We start from the raw sequence: 20594 nt of genomic DNA on the forward strand, positions 1-20594 counted from the left end.
GAGGGCTGGGAAGGAGGCCACCAGCACTAATATAAACCAGTTAGAAAAACAGGAGGAGAGGCCAGGCCTCAAGGCCAGCCAGGCAGGGCTTGTTTATCCAGAATGAAAGGCCCGTGAGGAGCTGGGGGTGGGGTGAGGAGACAAGTCCTGATTCCAGTTTGGAAAGGGGGCTCCGCCTCCCAGGGTCTGGATCCTGCTGAGGAAGTGGGTCCCTTAGGTTGGGGGCGGGGCATCCTCACAGCCCCATGCCCTCCCAGTGGGTCCTACCTGTTGTCAGCCCTCATTCCCTCTTGCTGCAGTAGCAGCAGCCTCCTCCCCTTGCCTGGAGCCCAGGAGTCTGGCTGGGCTGGGCTCCTTGCTTGTCTGAGGACTTGGGGACCAGGGCAGGGTTCAAGGGTGAGACTCCAGCCCACCAGGGCCTGGGGCCTGTGACCATGATTCAGTCCAAACGGGCAGTCCAAAAATGCACTGTGGGTTTTTGTGGTAGTTTGGTGGATTTTTTTTCTTTGGTTTTTTTTTTTTTGAGGTTTGCTTAACTAGAAAGAGTGGGTTTGATACATGGTGCGTGCTCTGTTATTTCACATTTGTTTACGTGACTTTGTAAGTTTTCCCAGAGCTTCAAATTTGTGCCTTCTGTTGGGAAGGCCCCCATACCCCCCTTCATTCCCTCCCCTCTGGGAGGGGCGGGGGCGCCCTGGCAGCACCGTGCCCGGGTCTGGGTGACGTTTCTGCTCCGGATGGTGGGCAGATGGGGTGGGGGCCCCAGGACAAGGGTCCCCCGGCCCCCCGCTCAGCTCTCGGGGGCCTCCCCCCTCATCCCCCTGCTGGCTGAAGATGACTGATGAACAGCGGTGCCCACCATGCTCTACAGAAGGGGCCCCCCTACCTCCCAGGGCCCGTGCGACTCTTATCCCCACCTCACAGTTGAGGAAATGCAGCCCCCAGAGGCCAAGGGTCACCACAGGGCCAACGGGAAGACCTGGTGGTCTGGCAGCCTGGGGTCCTTGGGGTCCTTGGGGTCGGGCCAGGATGCCTTTCTGCTCTCCTGCAGTGGGAGGTGCCTTGGCCAGTGTTCCCTTACAGAGGTGCTGGCGAGGAGATGCTCCCCCCAGAACCCCAGACCTGCAGTGACCCCAGAAGGGCTTCGTAGGTATGTCACAGACACCCACAGGGCATCTGGGGCCATACCCCCAGTCCCCCCTGCCCCTTCTGGGCTGGGCTACTGCCACCTTCTCCAGGACCCAAGCCAGAGTGACTCCCCTCACCCTTGGGAACACAGTGGCCAAGGCCTGACACCTCCCACCAGGCCGGCCAAGGACCAAGGACCGGAGGAAGGCGGGGAGGCCAAGGGGCCGGGCAGGAGCGGAGGGGGCGGTCTGCTCCGTGATGTCACAGCGGGGGAGGGGGAGGGGGAGGGGAGGGGGAGGGGGCCGGGCTGTTTTTCTGGAGAGTTAGAGCCTGAGTGAGACAAAGCGCCGGCGGGCCAGGCGGGCCAGGCAGGCGCCATGGAGCTGCGGGCCCGGGTCCTGCTCTGGAAACTTGTGCTTCTGCAGAGTGAGTTCGTGTGGGGGGGCGGGGGCGGGGGGGCGGGAGCCGCCGGTGGGTCTGAGCCCGAGCCCAGGGTTGGGGGGTGCCTCAGCTGGGAAGGGGTGGGTCTGGGGGCCTCAGAGGGAGCTGCTCCCCACGAGAAGGCCCCCAGGACGTGGAGGTGGTGAGACCTCACGTCAGGTCCCACAGAACTTCCCCTCACCGGCCGCTGGAGATGGGCCGGGCAGGGAGGGAGGCCAAGGCGGGGGCTCCTCCTGGGGTCCCTGGCGCCCCCCCACTCCTCTGGGACACCACTCAGGCCTGTGCTTCTCTGTTGTCAGGAGGGGAGTGGGTGGGGGACTGAGGGGGGCTCGCAGGGTCTGCTCCCAGGCCCCTGAGCTCACCAGCCCCAGCCCACCCCTGCCGGCTGGCCTGCTGACCGGCACATTCCTCCCTCCGGCTGGGCACCCGGCCACATCTCTGGAGCAGGAATTTGGTGTGTGGGGTGGCAGATGGTGGGGTCACTCCCTACTTCCAGCCTTCGCGTGCTTCAGACCTCTGCCCTTTGGGGGGGGGGCCGAGGGAGCTGCTGGGTGGGGGGCCGGCCGTCTGAGGACCCTGGAGGGCTTGTGCGGCATGGCCCCCGGGCAGGTGCACGCCGGATATGCACGTGCAGAAGCCCCCGCAAACCAGCCGAGGTGTCAGGCGCTGGTGCGCTTGTGGCCTTGCTGCAGTGATGGTTAGGGCTGCCGCCATTCCTGAATGTGGCACTTGGTGACAGGCACACATCCAGAGCTGGCCTGGCCCCACCACTCACCGGCAGCCTGGGCAGGTGGCCATGAGGATTGAGCGGGGGCCTGGGAGAGGTGGGGGGAAGGAGACCCCTGCCCCTGCCCTCCTGGCTTCTCTGGATTTACCCCCACCTGTTAAGAGGGTGTCATTAGCACCCACCTCAGCGAGGACTATCGAAGGGGCCTAGGGAGCCAAGTGGGGGCCAGTTCGGGTGGGTGACCCCTCCCCAGTATGACTCTTGCTTCCTCTCCTTCCAGGCTCTTCTGTCCTTCTGTCCTCAGGTTAGTGACCACCCTCCCCTGGGAACCCTTGCTAGCCCCACCCTGTACCTGTCCCGTTGGGTCTCACCCCTCCCGCGGTCACTTCCCCTCTCCATCAGGGCCAGCCGGGCCCGCGACCCCGGGCAGCTCCGTGGTGTCCGAGTCTGCAGTGAGCTGGGCAGCCGGCGCCCGGGCTGTGCTGCGCTGTCAGAGCCCGCGCATGGTGTGGACGCAAGACCGGCTGCACGACCGCCAGCGCGTGGTCCACTGGGACCTCAGCGGCGGCCCGGCCGGCGGCCCCGCGCGCCGACTCGTGGACATGTACTCGGCGGGCGAGCAGCGCGTGTACGAGCCGCGCGACAGCGGCCGCCTGCTGCTGACCCCCTCCGCCTTCCAGGACGGCAACTTCTCGCTGCTCATCCGCGGTACGGCCCGGCCCGAGGGACCGAGCGGGGGCGGGGCTGCGGGGCCGCGGGCGAGGCCGCGGAGCTCATCGCTGGGTTCCCCCTGTGCGTAGCGGTGGAGGACACAGACGAGGGGCTGTACACCTGTAACCTGCACCACCATTATTGCCACCTCTACGAGAGCCTGGCCGTGCGCCTCGAGGTCACCGACGACCGTGAGTGTGCCCCACCCCCTCCTGTGCGCTCCCACCCCTGCCCCGCTCCCTCCGGGCCCCCTTCCGGTCCGGGGTCCCTGACCGGCCTCGCTCCCCCAGCCTGGGCCGCCGGCGCGCACTGGGACGGCGAGAAGGAGGTGCTGGCGGTGGAGCGCGGCGCGCCCGCGTTGCTGACGTGCGTGAACCGCGCGCACGTGTGGACCGACCGGCACCTGGAGGAGGCGCAGCAGGTGGTGCATTGGGACCGGCAGCCGCCTGGGGTGCCGCACGACCGCGCGGACCGCCTGCTCGACCTGTACGCGTCGGGCGAGCGCCGCGCCTACGGGCCGCCCTTCCTGCGGGAGCGCGTGGCGGTGGGGGCGGACGCCTTTGCGCGCGGCGACTTCTCGCTGCGCATCGACCCGCTGGAGCCGGCAGACGAGGGCACCTACTCCTGCCACCTGCACCACCACTACTGCGGCCTGCACGAGCGCCGCGTCTTCCACCTGAAGGTCACCGAGCCCGCCGCCCGGCCGCCCCCGCGGGACTCGCCGGGCAACGGCTCCAGCCACAGCGGCCCGCCCGGCCCAGGTGCAGGAGGCACGTCTGCGGCCCCCTCCGGCCCCAAATCAGGGACTCCAGCGTTGAGGGGGGAGGGCCCCGCGGGCTGAGGCCGGTCCGGGTCGGCGCGCTGCGCGCTCCCTGACGCGGTCCCGCCCGGTCCCCGCAGACCCCACGCTGGCGCGCGGCCGCAGCGTCATCAACGTCATCGTCCCCGAGGGCCGGGCCCACTTCTTCCAGCAGCTGGGCTACGTGTTGGCCACCCTGCTGCTCTTCCTGCTGCTGCTGGTCACCGTCATCTTGGCCACCCGACAGCGCCGCCGCGGAGGTGAGCGCGGGCGGCGGGGGGCGCGGGGCTCGCGACGCGGGGCTGAGGCCAGCACTAGGGAGACTTTCCCGGCCGGAGGCGGGACCTGGAGCGCAGTGGCCCGAGCAGAGGGCCCCGCGAGCCTCGTTGCCTGGGCTGCGAGGGTTCCTCTAGGCTGGGGGCGGGGGGCTGGGGAAGGGGGACGCTGCCCCCAACACGACTCTCCCTCCCCAGGCTACGAGTACTCCGACAAGAAGTCCAAGTCCAAGGGGTGAGTGCCCCTTTCGGCTCTCCCGGGGACCAGGCAGACCTGCGCACCGCTCTAATCTCCCACCACCCTCCCGCTTCCAGGAAGGACGTGAACATGGTGGAGTTTGCTGTGGCCGCCGGGGACCAGGCTCTTTACAGGAGGGAGGACATCCAACTAGGTGAGGGAGACCAAAGGAACAGACTGTAGCTCCCAGGCCTGGGGTGAGGGAGGCACGTCTCTGAGGCCTCACCCTGCTTTCTCCCTGCACCAGGTTACAAAAACAACCTCCTGAAGGAGAGGGTTGAGCTGTCCCACAGCCCTCTGCCTGCAAAGAGCATCGACTTGGACAAAGGTGAGCTGAGGTGCGGGGGGCAGACCCCTGCCCATCTCAGAGCCGGGCTGTACCCCTTGCCACCCACTCAGAGCCCCGAGACGCCAGCCAGCCGTGTGGGCAGGAGCCCCCTGCCACCTCAGTGCTCCAGAAGTCCCTGGGCAGTCCTGATGGCAGTCTGCCCTGTTTCCCCGCAGCAGGGGGCAGAGGGCAGACAACACCTGTCCCCTTGGCTTCCAGAGTTCAGGAAGGAGTACTGCAAATAAGGCGACCCCGGGCTCCTGGCTGGGCCAGCAGCTCTGCCAGCTCTTGTCTGCCCACCTCAGAAGACTCTTCCTGACCCCCATGCAGCTCGCCTGGCCCCCCTTCCAGCGGCTGGTCCCGCTGTCCCGGAACTTGGCCTGGACTGGTGCAGGGTGAGGCTGCCTCCAGACCCCCCTTGGGGGCCACCTGATCCTCATACGCGATCGTGGGCTCCTTAGGGCTCTGCCGGCACTGCAGGCGGGCCCCTTCAGCAGCCCTCGACTGGTGCTATTCCCGCCTCGCACGGCCAAGACCCCGCTGAGGTTCACCAGTCTCTCAGGCTCTGCTGGCCTCTGCCCACTGGGGGCTGGGGGCCCCACCTCTGCAGGGAGAGGGGCGTGAGGGGGCTCAGTGGGGATTCTTGGAGCTGGGGTCAGCCTCAGGCCTGGCACTCCCACCCCTTCCTTGCCCCGTCCTTGGGGGAGCTGCCCACCAGCTCCCCTCAACAGCACCCCAAGTTACGCTGCCAGGCTGTCTTGGGCTCTGCATGGTAACCCGAGGACCGTGCACTCCAGGCCCGGGGCTAGTGTCCCTCTGCGCTGCGTGTGGTCCCCTGGGGCCCCCTCTCTGCTTTCCACCCTGCTTCAGCCCTGTTGCCAGCAAGCTGCCTTGACAGTCACTAGGCTCCATGTGACTTCTGACCCTGACTCCCTTCCCTCGGCCCCTCCTTGGGCTGGAGTCCAGGGGTGAGGCCTCATTTGACTCCGTTTTGGCTGAGGACAGGAGGGGGGGTGAAGATGGTTTTAGAGTGGCCAGCGCTGCCACTCCTGACACCCCACATTTGCTCATCCTGGGGAATTGCTATCATCTCAATAAAGACCACATCTGATTTTAGGCTTGGCCCCAGCTATGCCTCTACAGCTCCCCTCCATCTCCCCGGGGGGGCAGAGTCTGGCCCTTGGGGACCCCCAAGTGTTCTCCTTCATCTGAAGTCCTACTGTCATCACCCATTCCTTTGGGTGGAAAGTCTGGGTCTGGGTGTCCCAAGAAGGGCAGCATCAGAGCTGATTGTGTGCACTTACTCCTGGTTGTGAAGCAGTTTCAGATCCTCTTCTGAGGGTTTATTGGACGTGAGGGAGGGGAGCATGTTGATGGATGTGAGGACAGAGGGCAGACTGTATTAGTTCAGTCCTCTGAGAAGAGAAGCAGATGCCAGGGTGGGCTCAATGAGTGAGGAAAAAGGGGGAGGAAGCAGGTAGCGGGAGAGCCCTCAGAGGGGTGCCAGCAGGACAGGAGGGGGAGGGAAGGGAGCTGTGGTAGGAAGAAGCCTGTTTCTCCAACCCTGACCCCATCTTCCAAGGCCCTCGGGGACAGCAGGGGGCAGGAGGGGCCACTGTCACCCTAAGTTGGAAAACCCAGAGCGATGGGCTGAGATCATGACCTGCTGAATGAGGAAGCACAAGCCACCCACACGGGGGGGGGGGGGGTCCACAGGTGGCTCCCTGCGCATCCGAGCTCTTACCTGGGGGAGGTGAGAACCCCGGCGCCGTTTTGATGAAGGCCCAGTAGAGTCATGAAATGTGTTCCTTACAGATCCTGGGGTGTGTGTGTGTGTGTGTGTGTGTGTGTGCATGAAATGTGTTCCTTACAGATCCTGGGGTGTGTGTGTGTGTGTGTGTGTGCATGAAATGTGTTCCTTACAGATCCTGGGGGGTGTGTGTGTGGTGTGTGTGTGTGTGTGTGTGTGCGCGCTGGGTGGGGTGTGTGTGTGCTCGGGGAGCCAGGGGAAGGGCAGTCCTCCATCTGGGTCACCAGTGAGCAGGAGACAGACAGCAGGGTAGCAAGCACCTAGAACTTGTAAGGTGGTTGCAGCAGCAGTCACTGACTTTCACGGCCTCAACTCTGAGTGGTTATTTTAAAAGGTGCCCAGGAAAAGCAAGGCAGGAACTTGTGGTGGGAATCCTGAGCTTGGGTCCTCATCTAAATGTCCAGGTTCCGGATGTGAGGATTGTCATACAGTAAAATACCTGGGCAATGACTCAAAACAGCTGCTTTCTCATCACACCCCCACAAGGACCCCACAGTGGCAAAGGCAGGGAGGGAGCCTGGGACACGGAGCTGTGACTCCCCCTAGCCCAGTGACCCCCGGTCCCACAGTGGTCACATGCCACTGGACAAGGCCCTTCCTGTCAGGGCTCAGGTTCTGGCCACAGACTCAGGTCCCTTGCAGGGCCCCAGCCCGACCGCATCAGCATCAGTCCCGGGATTGGCCTCTGGCTACCAGCCTCTGTCCTGTGACTTGGGCTGAGGGTCAGGTGGTCAGGTGGTCAGGTGGGAGAGAGGTTCAGGGGCAGGAGTGCAGCTGAGGCATCAGAGCCCCTGCATCTGTGTGACTGACAGCCATTTGTGCCTGGCCTGGGGGATCTGGTACCCTGGTGAGCTCTCAGGGTCTTCCTCCCTAACCCTGAACACCCAGAAGAGAGGCATGGTGGACCCTTCCTCTAAGGCAGTCCTGCCTGGGGAAACTGAGCCCCGAGGCGAGAAGGCCCAGGCTTGGCTGAGCGGGTGCCCACCTCACAGAGCCCAGGGGAGTGGAGGTCAGGACCCCTGCCTAGGCTCACCTGGGGGTGGTCCCCAGCCTGGACTCAGGGACTTATGGCCATACTCTGGCTCCTCCAGTCAGTGATGGACTAATGAGGTCTCTTCTTGTGCTGGCCCACTGCGTGAGGATGGTTGTGACCTGACAGATGGGAGAGTCCCAGCTCCAGCGAGCTTCAAGGCGGGGCGCTGGGACGGGCCTCAGAGCAGCATGTGCCGCCCACCGGCAAAACTCTCAGGCCGCATCCTAGGGCCTCTCCCTTCTCACTCTTGCCAGCGTGGGCCTCCTTCTAGTGGTCTCAAGTTTTCCTGCTTGGGTGGGGGAGGGAGAGACGCTCTCCCCATTGGGCTGGACCCTTCAAAGCCGGAGGGGCGCTGCTCCGCGTCTCCCTTGACCCCAGGCAGGTTAGATAGAGAGCGGCCGGGAAAAGAATCCCTACACCTGCTGCCAGAAGCACCGTGCCCCTGCGTGCGCACAGCTGCCCGCGCTGACCCCGCTGTCGTCTGAGCATCACATATACGTGCTCACACTTGCATTCCCTCGTCCACGCGGGCACCGGCATTCACTTGGCCCGTGTTTCTCGGAGCCCCCGTGCGACCCGGCAGAGGGCGCGCCAGCTCGGAGCTGGCGCGGAGGCGCAATGTGACCGAGTGTCCTCGGCTCCGGCCCGGACGCAATTCCCAGCTTCCCGCGGTGCCCCAGCAGCCCGCCGATGGACCGGAGCCTGGCCGCGCGGAACCTCTCCGAGGGCTCCAGGCCCGGTGTAGAGCTTCCTGAAGGCCCCCACCCACCTCCTCCCCGCGGGCTGCGCCCCGGCCGCCCAAGAGCCGAGAGCCGGACGCCGAGGGTTGCCGGCCTGTGCACGCGCCTGCCTTGGGACGCGCGCGCCGCGGGATCCGGGCCTGGACGCAGGCGGGGAGGCACCGCCCTCGCCGCGCCCGCGCGTGCGCAGCCCCGCCCCCGCGCCGCGGGCAGCCCGGTGACGTCAGGCCCGTCGCTCTCTGGCGCCCCCCGCGGCCGCGCGCAGCAGGGCCCGCGGTCCCTTTAACGCGCTGCCCGAGGGGGCGGCGGCGGGGCGCACGGACGCGGCGGGCCTCGCGCCCTCCCTGCCTGCGTCCCGGGCCGGGGGCGCATGGGTGGCCGCGGGCGGTGGGGCAGCAGCCGGGGTGTGCGCGGGGCCGGGGCCGGGGCTGAGCCCGGCAGGGCGGGCGGGGCCGGAGCGGCCGGGCGGGGGCGCGGAGGCCTGGTCGCGGCTGGGCCGGGAGCGGCGCTCGGGCGGGGCGCGGGCCGGCGGCGGGGAGGCGCCCGCGTCCAAGGCCCGGGCCGGGCCTGAGCGCCGCGCCATGGCGGAGACCAAGATTATCTATCACATGGACGAGGAGGAGACGCCGTACCTGGTCAAGCTGCCCGTGGCGCCCGAGCGCGTCACGCTGGCCGACTTCAAGAACGTGCTCAGCAACCGGCCCGTGCACGCCTACAAATTCTTTTTCAAGTCCATGGACCAGGACTTCGGGTCAGTGGGCCACAGTGCCTGTGCGCGGGCGCGCGTGTGGGCACCTGTCTGCGCCAGGCAGGGCAGATCCTGGGGTGTGACCCGGGCGGTGCCTCCCCGTGCCTGCGCGCCCTGGTGCGGTGTGTCCCACCTGTCTGTGCCCTGAGCAGGGGACACCTGGGCTCCTGACTGTTTACCCAGGAGCCTGAGAGCTCTGGACGGTGGGCAGGCGAGGATCCTGGCTTCTCCACCTGCCCTGAGTCCTGTCCTGAGTGTATGTGACTTGCGGTGGAGGTCTGTAGTCCAGGTCGACCTCGAAAATTCCAGCTTGGCACCTGTCAGGCTCAGGGTCCTCTGCCCCCCTTATGTGGAGGGCAGATGCTTAGGGATGGCCTGGAGAGCTTGCGATTCATGGGGCTTGGGGTCAGAGGAGTGTCTGAGTGTTGGAGGGGGAGGGGTTGGGGTGGGGACAGGGTGCCGGCCACCCACTGGGTTCCCTAGTTAGCATGGGGGAAATGAGGTGATCTGGGACAGGGGCACAGATCTGTCTGCTGGGGTCTGCAGACGTTTCTGGAGGCTCAGGATAGCCTCCTCCAGACCCCCTTTTCCAAGGCCCTCAGGCCAGGGCAGAGGTCAAGGGTCACTGGGCAACGTGGGGCTTTATTCCACCCAGCCCTACCTAGGGGTTGCTGGCCACAGGGCCTCTGTCCCTGCTGAGCCACATGGCACTTGGGTTCCTGGGAGCGGCCCAGGCCAACTGCTGACTCGGGGCAGCTTCTGTGTCAGCGTCCCCATGTCTGCCCTTAGTGGTGGCTGTCCTGGCCGTGGGGACTTCCCGCTTGTGCTGGGCTGGGCCTCTGGAGCAGTGAGCTGGAGGCTGGCTGTCCGCTTGAGGCCTGACCCGGCACAGCCCCGGGTAACCTGAGTCCCCTGCTCAGCGGTGCTGGGGCGGGGGGGGGGGCACCCAGAGGCCTCGTGCGCCGAGCAGGTGTGCCTGGGTGCCCTCAGGCAGCCCATGTCCTTGTCTGTGGCTGCGTCTCGGGACTTTGACATTGAGGCCATTTCCTGGATTCTGTAGTTTGCATGGGCCCTGGGCAGGCCCAAGTCAGGTCAAGCTGAGGCCACTTTGTGGCTCTCAGGAAGGCCTGAGGGGACATGTGGGCAGCTGGGCTCTCTCATGGCTCCCCAACACCAGGGAGAGGCAGAGAAGGGGGCATGTGCTCTTGGCAGCCCCCAGCCCTGCCGGGCTCATGTTAGGAGCCACCCCAAGGCTGGGCTCCCCAGTAGGGCATTGATTTGGGGAGCCAGCCTTCGCTGGGTGATCTCCTGCAGTCTCACTGCTCTGGGTCTGCTCTGCTTTGGCTGTGAGCACTGGGTATGTGAAAGGGTGCTTTTGTTTTTAACTTAGTTTATTATTTCAACAAAAGTTACAGAAGTCACACACACTCTGTTACAAACCAAAGCCAGCAGGGAATGTGTGGCACAGTGTGTGCCCAGCCCCCTAGGTTGCTGCCCTTGGACCATGATCTGGGGTGCATCCTGAGGGCCCTGACCCTGGTCCTCCGTCTGGTAGCTGCTGAGCTGCAGAGACCCCTGCCCCCATCAAGGTGCACTCCCAGCAGAGTCTGGACCTGCTGGAGGATTTGCAGGACCCATGGGTGCCCTGGCCTAGGAGGTCAGTGGGCAGGCAGATCTGGGTCTTGAAGCACAAGTAGGAGTTCTTCACGTTGTCTCAGCATGACTGGGATGTGGGAGGAGAGAACAAGACCGGGCTAGTAGACTGGGCTGGGACACAGGGAGGGATTGGGGTGACTCTGGAAGGCGCAATGGGCAGACAGAGCAGGGGAGGCTCACCTTATTCCCCACCCCCCAGACCTCTGGTGTGTGGCCTCTTGGCCTCAGGGACCCTTGGAGAGGATCTGCCTCCTTTCTCCCCTCCCCTGAGGACTACCTACAGAGCTCCAAGTTTTATTTATTCTGTAGAATCATTTACTCAGTGTAATAAATTTCCTCTGGGAGGGGCTGAATAGTCACTCACACTTTAGTATAAACGAGAGCTGGAGGCTCACCCTAGATACCTAGTGGATGTAGCTGGAGGTTGGGGAAAGTGGGGGCAGGTCCTGGCTGGGCTGGGGCAGCAGCCCCCTCATAACAGGGGTGGCCTCAGATTGGGGACTGTGAGGGCACCTGGTGAGCCTGGGCTTCCTGCTCCAACCCCTCAGCCCACTGTGGGCTGGGCCCTGCGTTCCTGGGGCCTCTGTTCCTGGCCATGGCTGGCCAGGAAGGGAACCCCTTCCCTTACTAAGTCTAAGGTGTGGCCACCGCCACGTGCTCTGGGCCGGGTCCCACTCCCCACGGGCATCTTTGGCCAAGTGGGTGGTGAGTCCTGCGCTCACCTCCCACTTCTCCCATGCAGGTCACAGGTTTTGTGTCCCAGCAAAGCTGGGATGGGTCTCTGGGCTTGTGCTGGGCTGGCCTGGAGGTGCCGGGCGTTGGGTTTGGTGAGCCACAGTGCAGGGAGACGTCTGGGTCCAGCCTTTGGGCTGAGCGGCCGAGGGGGAGGGTGTCTGGCTCACAGGTTTCTGCTGCCAGGGCTGCCTTGCCGATTCCAGGCCTGGCTGGACTTGGCAGTGACCCTGGCCCCTGCATCTCTGCGCCAGGAGCTCCAGTCTGTGGGGCCATCTGTCTGTGGGCCCTGGGGGGTGCAGTGGGGGGCTGCGCTTGGCCTGGCGCAGGCTGCCCGAGCTCCCACTCTGTCCGCCATCTGGGGTCAGTGCCCCCAGTGGTGTTGGGAGAGTCTAGATGGGTTGCCCCCCGGGAGCTTGTGGCAGGGCTTGGAGGACTGGGATCCGCTCCCCCTGGAGCCTGCAGAGCCTGAGCCTGGGCAGGAGGCAGTGAGGGGACAGAGGAAGCCTCTGTGGGAGCTGAGGACCCCGACTCATGGGGGAACCCTGTGCCTCTGGGGACACAGTTGGGGCCATCCCACTGGGCCTCTGGGAGCCCAAGTGTCCCCCTGGGCCCCTGGCTCAGCTCCAAGGGCCCCGCTCTGAGCAGATTCCTCGGCGGGGCGAGTCTGCGGGGGCAGCGGGCGGGGCTGGGCAGCCCAAATTCTAGGGTAACTGGGATTTCGCCAGGGATTCTGAGGTTGTGGGCAAGATGCCGACGGGGGTGCCCCTGGGTGGCCACCATGAGGTTCAGTGTCTTCACTGACCACCGCTCCTGAGGTCTCTCAGACCCGGGAGGCCCGGCTCAGGAGGGAGCCCTGGGGTTGTGTGGGGGGCATTTCCCCAGGCTTGGCCAAGGCCTCCCCCAAACAACCCCACCCCCGACCTTGTCCCTATCCGTGGCCATCGCCGGGGGTGGGCAGCGTTGTGCCCCTGTGCCCTTTGTCCTGGGGGCTGGGGCAGCTGCCCCTCCTTCCCTGCTGTCCCAGCCTAGCTGCCCCTCAGCGCCCCAACACCCGGTGGAGGGCAGGATACTCCGTAGTGCAGGCTTCAAGGTGTGTGTTTTGCAGGCTGGAGAGGGCCAGGGAAGCAGGGCCTCTGGGCTCTGGGAGAGGCGTTGTGTGTGGGTGGGCTACACGGGGGCCTCAGGCAGCCCCGGGCGGAGGGTCACCTGGAGGCCCTGGCCGTGTGGGTACTCAGGGTGCTCCTGGGCCCCCCTGCCTGGGGTGTCCGCCTCTGGGGGAGCCAGGCAGGCCCCATGGTGTGAGTCAGAAAGGGCAGGGGCAGGGGGGCGGCGGGGGAGGCCGCCGGCCGGGCCACCTGGGCTGCGAAGTGGGAACCAGGTCCCTCCCAGGTCTCTGTTGCCGCAGTCACTCAGAGATGGTGCTCGGGGCCTGCTGGGCCCCCGGGAGGGCTTGCTGCAGCCCCCTGTCTGTTGGCTGCGGCCGGCAGAACCCCAAGTGTCCCCAGGCCACCGCAGGTCTTCCTGGGGTGACGACCTTCTGTGTGGCCTCCTTGACTAAATCTTGGGCTGGGTCTCGGCCTCCCCAGAGCTCAGCTCTGCCGGACTGTAATACATGAGTGGGGGCCACAAACACAGTGTCTGCTCCACACTGGGGAGAGGGGGGGTCCTGAGAAATGACTCTTTCTGTCTCTTGTTCTGTCCACCTCATCTGTGCCTGTGTGGCTGGCCCTGGGATGCCACACAGGCACAGAAGGGGGGGGTCACCGAAGGACCCTGGCGGGGTGCCCCCTCCCTCCCAGGCTGGCCCGAGGCCTTGGGCCCTCTCCTGGTGGGCGGGGTGGGCTGGAGCCTTGCTCTCTGGGTGGGAGTGTCGTGTGCCACCTGCTGCCGCCGAGCACTAAGCCGAGTGGCGGTGTCTGGGCCACAAGGCCGCTTCCCGCCGGGTCTCCCAGCTCCTGTGTCTGCACTGGGCCCAAGCCCAGGTGTAGGAACCTGCCATGCTGGGCAAGGCTGGCCTCCAGGGGGCGGGGCCTCGGCGCACCTCCTGCTGCAGGCCCTGCCCTGCCTGCCCTGCTCTCCGGGCCTCCGGGAGGCCGCAGTGTGGGACATGTCTGGGCCACAGCACTGCCCGCCCTGCCCCGTGGCCCTTCCCCTGCTGCCCTCCTCACCCTTTTGAACGTGACACCTGGACCTCCCCAACCAGTTTCTGACCCCAGGGTCGTTGGCCTCCTTCCCAGTTAGCATTGCCCTGGCCCTTGGCGACCTGCCTCTCCCACCCCACCCCAGGCCCACCTGACTGGGGGCAGCATTAAGGGATGGGCCAGGGCTAGCCGCTGGGCAGTGGGTATGGCTGGTGGGGCTTGCTGCCCTCCAGGGCCTGAGGCTTCTCCGCGGGCCCAGCTGGCCCTGAGCTTGGCTGCCCTTCCAGGTCTTGAGTTGGGCTGGTGCCGCGAGTGGGGGTCTGCTTTTGTCTCCCCGGCTGGGCCGATGGCCCGGGAGGGTGCTCGTCTGCCCTCGGAGTGTGTGCGTGTTAGTCTGCGTGTTGTGCCCTTTCGGCCTGCCCGTATCTGTGGGCTCTGACTGTGCCCGCATCTGTGCTGAGGCGTGCTGTGAACCAGGCCCTGTTCTAGGCTGGCGGGGTGGGCTCTGCCCTCACCATCCACAGGCCGGGGGGGACAGAGAGGCGCAGAGCAAAGCAGATACTCGCATTTTAGGGCCGTCCAGGCGGTGACTCTTGGTACTGGGAGTGTCTGGGCCCCCTTGGACCTGGGCCCCGGAAGGGGCCCTTGGAAGGATGGTAAAGATTCCTGGGAAGGGAAGTGCCGGGTGGGGGCATCCGCACAGGCTGACATCTGGGCGTGTGGCTGGATGCCCTGTGTGGCCCGCACCCCAGACGAGCTGGGGGCCCTCCTCCAGAGCCCAGTGCTGGGAGCAGGCCCCACTGCAGTGGCCTCACGGCTGCATCTGCCCGCAGGGTTGTGAAGGAGGAGATCTCGGACGATAATGCTAGGCTGCCCTGCTTCAACGGCCGCGTGGTCTCCTGGGTGAGTCCACGGGATGCTGGCAGAGGGCCCTGGGCTGGTGGGAGTGGAGGAGGCTGGTCACCCATGCCCCTGTGCCCTGCCAAAGGTCGCCTGGCAGCCGGTCCCTGAGCCTTGTTCTCCTCCGCAGCTGGTCCTGGCTGAGGGCACACACTCGGATGCAGGGTCTCAGGGCACTGACGGCCACGCAGACCTGCCCCCGCCTCTCGAGCGGACAGGCGGCATCGGGGACTCCCGGCCCCCCTCCTTCCAGTAAGGGCTCTGAGGGGTGGTGCTGAGCCCAGGGGTTCTGAGGGGCCTCCGGCCTGCCAGGCCTGTTAGGGGTGGGGAGGGGAAGCTGAGCAGGGACCCACGGTCAGTGGGCGCTGGTCGGCGGAGGAGGGGCGGGCGGAGAGGCCTGGAGTGGGCCGGCGGGTGAATGGGGCCCCTGCTGGAATCGGGGTCCCACCAGACGAGGGCAGCAGAGGAGCTGAGAGGGCGTTCGAGGCGTGAGTGGCCCAGCCGCCCCAGCCCAGCCCCTCTCATCGGCACAGCCCGAACGTGGCCGGCAGCCGAGACGGGATGGACGAGACCGGCACAGAGTCCCTGGTCAGCCACCGGCGGGAGCGAGCCCGACGCCGGAACCGCGAGGAGGGTAATGAGGCCCCACCCTTGACCTCCCCGGGACCCCACGCGCACCCCAAGCCCCTGCTGACCCCCAGGTACTGCCCTGTCCAGTGGGAGTCCCTTGGCAGAGGTTCCAGGACCCTAGTGCCCCCCCGCCCCAGCAACCCAGCGGTCACCCTGCCAGCTCCCAGGTCAACAGGTGCTCGAGGCTGCAGGGCCGCCCGTGACCTCCAGGGGACCCCACGGCCAGCCCCCCGCCCTGCTGTCCCCACAGCCACCCGGACCAACGGCCACCCGAGGGGGGACCGGCGGCGGGACCTGGGGCTGCCCCCCGACAGCGCGTCCACCGTGCTGAGCAGTGAACTTGAGTCCAGCAGCTTCATCGACTCGGAGGAGGATGACAACACCAGCCGGTGGGCGAGGGCGGGGGTGCGAGGCGGGGGACAGGGCGTGTGCGTGCATGTGTCCGTGTGCATGTGCGTGTGGGCAGGGGACCCTGCTGGTGGCTCACTGTCTTGCGGGGGCGGCTCTCCCCAGGTCTGGCCCCGCCCCCACCCCTCCAGCCTCGGTTTCCTTAGCTGCGTGGGGGAGGGGGTGGCCAGGCCCTGACTCTGCGCCGACACCCCCCACCCCCCGCCAGGCTGAGCAGCTCCACGGAGCAGAGCACCTCCTCCCGGCTCATCCGGAAGCACAAGCGCAGGCGGCGGAAGCAGCGCCTGCGGCAGACAGATCGGGTAGGTGTGGAGGCCCAAGCGGGCGGGTGGGTCCCAGCCGCGGTCCCACCCGCAGCCCCTCACCTGGCGCCGCCCTGCAGGCCTCCTCCTTCAGCAGCATCACGGACTCCACCATGTCCCTGAATATCGTCACCGTCACGCTCAACATGGGTGAGGCCTCGACGGGGCAGGTCCCTGGGCCGGGCACGGGGTCCTCGGGTGGGGGGCACCTGCTCACCCCACCTCTGTGCAGAGAGGCACCACTTCCTGGGCATCAGCATCGTGGGCCAGAGCAATGACCGGGGCGACGGCGGCATCTACATCGGCTCCATCATGAAGGGCGGCGCTGTGGCTGCCGACGGACGCATCGAGCCGGGTGACATGCTGCTGCAGGTGCGGGGCTGGGGGAGCCACCGGGGGGCCGGGAGGCCGGCACCCGCACCCACCGCGCTGACCCCTCGCCCCCAGGTGAACGACGTCAACTTTGAGAACATGAGCAACGACGACGCGGTGCGGGTCCTGCGGGAGATCGTGTCCCAGACAGGGTGAGGTGCGGGGCGGGCGGGGCGGGGGCTGAGGGGTCCCCCCGGGGCCTCGCCGTGTGACCCGCCCTCCCCGCAGGCCCATCAGTCTCACTGTGGCCAAGTGCTGGGACCCGACGCCCCGGAGCTACTTCACCATCCCGAGGGGTGAGTGACCCCACGGGGCCAGCGGGGCAGGGGCGGGGGGTGCCCAGTGCAATCTGAAGATCTTCTCTCCTCTGCGCCCCTGTACTCTGCTCTCTCTCCCACCATCTGTCCGTCCGTCTGTTGCCACGTGGTGGCTGCCCAGCTGACCCCGTTCGGCCCATCGACCCGGCCGCCTGGCTGTCGCACACGGCGGCGCTGACCGGAGCCCTGCCCCGCTACGGTACGAGCCCCTGCTCCAGCGCCGTCACGCGCACCAGCTCCTCCTCACTAACCAGCTCGGTGCCCGGCGCTCCGCGTAAGTGGCGGCTCACGAGACCAGGAAACTGAGGCCCCGGGCGAGGGCCTGGCCGCAGTGCCCACCCGGCACGGCCGCACCCGAGTCCCGTGCCAGGCTCGAGAATTTGCGCTGCTGCCAGACCCGAGTGGTCAGATGCGGCGCCGACTGGGCTCCGCCCTCCTCCCAGCCTCTGTGCACGTGGTGGAGGTGGAAGATGCCTGGAGGGGCCCAGCCAGCCCAGGGGTCTGCGTTGGTTCGGGGCGGGGAGGGGTGGCTGTCAGCGCGGGGGCCCTCACCCCGCTTTCCTGCCACTAACATGACTAATAGCTCCGAGCTCACCGGGGAGGGGGTTGGAGAGGCCCGATCTCCCCCCGTGGGGCTCTGGTCTGCAGTGCCGGGGGGCCTCGTCCTGGTTGGACCCCAGGTTCTGATGAAGCGCCTGCAGGGTAGGAGATGAAGGTCCAGCCCCCGCCCACCCCCGTGTGCCGGCTCCCTGACCCTGCGGGGCTGTCAAGCAGTGGGGCTGGACCCCCCAGTCACTGGGCCAGCAGGGCCTGGGGTCCGTTCTGACCCCCGCCCCGTCTGTCAGCCACTCGGGCTGAGGAGGACGTGCCTTGCAGAGCTAGAGGAGGTGCCGCTGACGGTGAAGAGTGACATGGGCGCTGTCGTCCGGGTCATGCAGCTGCCGGACTCAGGCCTGGAGATCCGCGACCGCATGTGGCTCAAGATCACCATCGCCAACGCCGTCATCGGTGAGGGTCCCATGGCCAGCAGAGGGGGTGGGGCGGGGACGGGGCGGCCCCAGGGCCCCTGCCTGACGGCCGCCTGCTGCACCAGGGGCGGACGTGGTGGACTGGCTGTACACGCACCTGGAGGGCTTCCGTGAGCGGCGGGAGGCGCGCAAGTACGCCAGCAGCATGCTGAAGCGCGGCTTCCTGCGGCACACGGTGAACAAGATCACCTTCTCCGAGCAGTGCTACTACGTCTTCGGGGACCTGTGCAGCAGTGAGTAGGGGCTGCGGGGCGGGGTCCCCAGAGGCCCCGCCCACCCCGCCCTCACCCCCGCCTCCCGCTCTGCAGATTTCGCGGCCCTGAACCTCAACAGCGGCTCCAGCGGGGCCTCGGATCAGGACACGCTGGCCCCGCTGCCCCACCCGGCCACCCCCTGGCCCCTGGGGCAGGGCTACCCCTACCAGTACCCGGGGCCCCCGCCCTGCTTCCCGCCCGCGTACCAGGACCCCGGTTTCGGCTACGGCAGTGGCAGCGCTGGCAGTCAGCAGAGCGAAGGTGAGGGCCTCCTGCCCGGCCGCCACCCCTTCCCCACCGCCTGGCTTTGCCCTGTGTGCCAGCTCCCCACCCTGTGCGCTCCCGTCCGCTCTGTGCTTGGGCCCTGGGTGGCTCCCTCTAGAAGGGGCGAGTGGTCGAAGGGAGCCAGGGAGAAGAACCAGGAGGCTTCAGGGGTTGCGTGTGGGGGCCGGTGCTCCAGCCATGGCAGAGGCCAGAGGTGGTGTGGGAAGGATGGGGGCGTTGGGGTGTGGTGGCCTGGGTGGGGGAGCAGGAGCAGCACGGGGACCCCAGGACACAGTGGAGGACAGAGATCTCCACCTCCTACCTGCAGCTGGAGGTGACAGCGTCACAGACGGCCCAGCCCGATGCTGGGACGTGTGGCACAGCTGAGCGGGAAGCTTGGGGTGTCCCTGAGGAGGGGACCTATTGGAAGTGTCCTGAGGCTGAGTGGGGTCAGTGAGGCCTGTGGGCCCATGCCCCCAGTGTCCGGGGAGAGGTCTGGTGGCTGGCCCGGTGGACCCAGAAAGGGACGGGGCGACAGGAGAGTGGATCGCAGGGTAGCGGTGTCCCAGGGGAAGCCGTGTTGGGCACCTGTGGACCCTGGACAGGCCCAGCCGGCGGGGTCACGCCCTGGTAGCAGGGTGGGGGTGCCCAGCCGGGCCTGCTGTGTAACTCGTCTATTCCTTGCTTTGTGCTGGGCAAGCCTTAGACTGAAGGACTAGCGGAATGGACCCTCGGGGCCGGTAAGCCAGGGTCCTGCCCGGCGTCCCTCCCGGCACGTCCCCAGCCAGTGGGCGTCTTCAGGTTCCCGACACTTCCTGAGCCCAGGAGGGGCTGAGCTGAGTGGCCAGCCAGGGCTCCGGGGTCAGACAAAAGGCGGGTCTTGGGTGGGGAGCCCAAGATGGCTGGCAGGTGCGCCGAGCACACACGGCCTTCTCTGGGCCTCAGTTTCTCAGCTGCGAGACCAGGCCCTCGGTTCAGGCACTGGGGTGAGGAGTGGGGGCGTTGAGCTGGCCCCAGTGTCCCCGCCTGTCTGCCACTACCCCCCCCGCCCCCCCCGCCCCCGGCCTGCCGTAGCTGCTCCTGCTTCCCTGGGTGGGGCCGGCCCAGCCCCCGTGTCTGCATGGCTCCCCCCGCTCCTGCACCCCGGCTCAGGACCACCAGCTTCTGCCCCTGGTTGTCCTCGCGATGGCCGGCCGTCTTGGAAGAGGCAGGGCCTGGCGCTGACGGCCCCATTCCTCTCCCCCCTTCTTGACCCCAGGAAGCAAAAGCAGTGGGTCCACCCGGAGCGCTGGCGGGAGCAGCCGTCGGGCCCTGGGGCGCGAGAAGGAGAGCCGCTCGGCTGGAGCTGGGGGCAGTGGCAGCGAGTCGGACCACACGGTGCCAAGCGGGGTGGGCAGCGGCGGCTGGCGGGAGCGTCCTGCTAGCCAGCTCAGCCGTGGCAGCAGCCCGCGCAGCCAGGCCTCGGCCGCCGCCCCGGGGCTCCCCCCGCTGCACCCCCTGACAAAGGCGTACTCGGTGGTGGGCGGGCCGCCCGGGGGCCCGCCTGTCCGGGAGCTGGCCGCTGTCCCCCCAGAGCTGACAGGCAGCCGCCAGTCCTTCCAGAAGGCCATGGGGAACCCCTGTGAGTTCTTTGTCGATATCATGTGACCAAGGGGAGAGTGCTTCCAGCCCGGCCGTGGGGCAGCCAGCGGTCCTGCTGCGCCTGCAGGGGGGCATTGCACCTGGAGCTTGTGTGGCCTTCGTGGCCTTCTGGGCCAGACCAGCCTGTGCTTCGCGCCGTGGGGTCTGGGCCTGGCCAGAGTGGCGGCAGGCTAGAGGGGAGGGGCTGAGGGCAGCCCCGCCCACCGCTGGCCAGAGCGGCTGAGTCTGTGCAGACCCCGGCGGGGGGCCTCCATCTCCCTGTGTTCAGGCAGGTCTGACCTGCCCCCCTTGGCGTGTGCCTCAGGGACCCGCACTCGCCCACAGTGCTGTGCACAGGGCCTCAGGCTGAGCTGAGAGGTGGCTGCTAGGCCTGGGCCCCCCGCTTCACCCGGTTCACAGGCCCCACCCCGCATCCTGCCCAGGCCGGGGTGGGGGGCCCTCTCCGGGGTAGGGTCCTAGCCCCGCGGCCTCTCTGTGGCTGCCCAGGGTAGGGATCTAATTTATTTATTTATTGCTTGGCCTGCGTGCTCCACGGGGTGGCGGCCAAGTCAGCTGTCCCCCGCTCCCAGCCACTGGAGCAGAGTTTCATGTGTTCCCCCTCCACCCCGCAGGGACACACGGTGTGTCTGAAGGTGTGCGGGAGGACGGTGAGGGGGAGATGGCAGGAGAGGGAAGGTGACCCTGAGGGCGAGGGCCACAGATGCACACGGCTGCTGCCGGGGCGGGGTCTGGGGCAGAGGGCGTGGCCAGCTCGCCCCTCCCCGCCGTCCCGGGGTGGCCGCCCACCCGCGCACGCACACCGCTCCCTCAGTCCAGCGTCGCTGGCCTGCACACGTCTGCACTGGAGATGCTGTGCGGAGCCGGAGCGCCGTCCAGATAGTTAATAGAGCTGCTTCTGTGTAAATGCTATTTTAAACACGAAAAAGCATTTAATTTTATGGGACCGACGTGTGACCTGTGTCTCTTTT

General features: G+C 67.0%; 2 protein-coding genes across 7 annotated transcripts; both read left to right on the top strand.

Moving 5' to 3' along the window:
- The first annotated feature begins 1451 nt into the window (after nt 1-1451).
- On the top strand, nt 1452-5763 carry MXRA8 (matrix remodeling associated 8). Of its 4 annotated transcripts, none has more exons than XM_059065056.2 (10): nt 1452-1554; nt 2577-2600; nt 2699-3004; nt 3097-3198; nt 3298-3777; nt 3908-4066; nt 4280-4316; nt 4397-4473; nt 4567-4647; nt 4824-5763. In XM_059065056.2, the coding sequence occupies exons 1-10, from the start codon at nt 1506-1508 to the stop codon at nt 4964-4966; spliced, it is 1458 nt and encodes a 485-aa protein (XP_058921039.1). In that variant the 5' UTR covers nt 1452-1505; the 3' UTR covers nt 4967-5763. The 4 variants fall into 4 exon arrangements, with proteins under 4 accessions (XP_058921039.1, XP_058921048.1, XP_066875697.1 ...); XM_059065065.2 differs by having other exon boundaries at nt 4867-5763; XM_067019596.1 differs by having other exon boundaries at nt 3298-3768.
- Nucleotides 5764-8740: 2977 nt separating this feature from the next.
- DVL1 (dishevelled segment polarity protein 1) lies at nt 8741-20569 on the top strand. 3 transcript variants are annotated; one of them, XM_067019590.1, is made up of 16 exons: nt 8744-8981; nt 14344-14413; nt 14541-14662; nt 14944-15044; nt 15291-15429; nt 15657-15750; nt 15831-15900; nt 15983-16122; nt 16198-16274; nt 16351-16418; nt 16561-16713; nt 17316-17447; nt 17533-17700; nt 17776-17982; nt 18686-18725; nt 19244-20569. In XM_067019590.1, exons 1-15 carry the CDS (start codon nt 8812-8814, stop codon nt 18694-18696), a joined length of 1722 nt encoding a protein of 573 aa, XP_066875691.1. In that variant the 5' UTR covers nt 8744-8811; the 3' UTR covers nt 18697-18725; nt 19244-20569. The 3 variants fall into 3 exon arrangements, with proteins under 3 accessions (XP_058920870.1, XP_066875691.1, XP_058920862.1); XM_059064887.2 differs by lacking the exon at nt 18686-18725 and having other exon boundaries at nt 8741-8981; nt 16561-16638; XM_059064879.2 differs by lacking the exon at nt 18686-18725.
- The last annotated feature ends 25 nt before the right edge of the window (nt 20570-20594 follow it).

The sequence above is a fragment of the Kogia breviceps genome, chromosome 1 (genome assembly GCF_026419965.1).
Source record: "Kogia breviceps isolate mKogBre1 chromosome 1, mKogBre1 haplotype 1, whole genome shotgun sequence".
Lineage (NCBI taxonomy): Eukaryota > Metazoa > Chordata > Mammalia > Artiodactyla > Physeteridae > Kogia > Kogia breviceps.

Bases quoted from the DNA above. Each gene is read 5' to 3' on its own strand.
- MXRA8 (XM_059065056.2), top strand. From the start codon at position 1,506: ATGGAGCTGCGGGCCCGGGTCCTGCTCTGGAAACTTGTGCTTCTGCAG. The intron at 1,555-2,576 runs GTGAGTTCGTGT...CTCTCCTTCCAG, and splicing joins GAAACTTGTGCTTCTGCAGA to GCTCTTCTGTCCTTCTGTCC. The intron at 4,067-4,279 runs GTGAGCGCGGGC...CTCCCTCCCCAG, and splicing joins CCGACAGCGCCGCCGCGGAG to GCTACGAGTACTCCGACAAG.
- DVL1 (XM_059064879.2), top strand. From the start codon at position 8,812: ATGGCGGAGACCAAGATTATCTATCACATGGACGAGGAGGAGACGCCG. The intron at 14,663-14,943 runs GTAAGGGCTCTG...TCATCGGCACAG, and splicing joins TCCCGGCCCCCCTCCTTCCA to CCCGAACGTGGCCGGCAGCC. The intron at 16,275-16,350 runs GTGAGGTGCGGG...CCCTCCCCGCAG, and splicing joins GAGATCGTGTCCCAGACAGG to GCCCATCAGTCTCACTGTGG.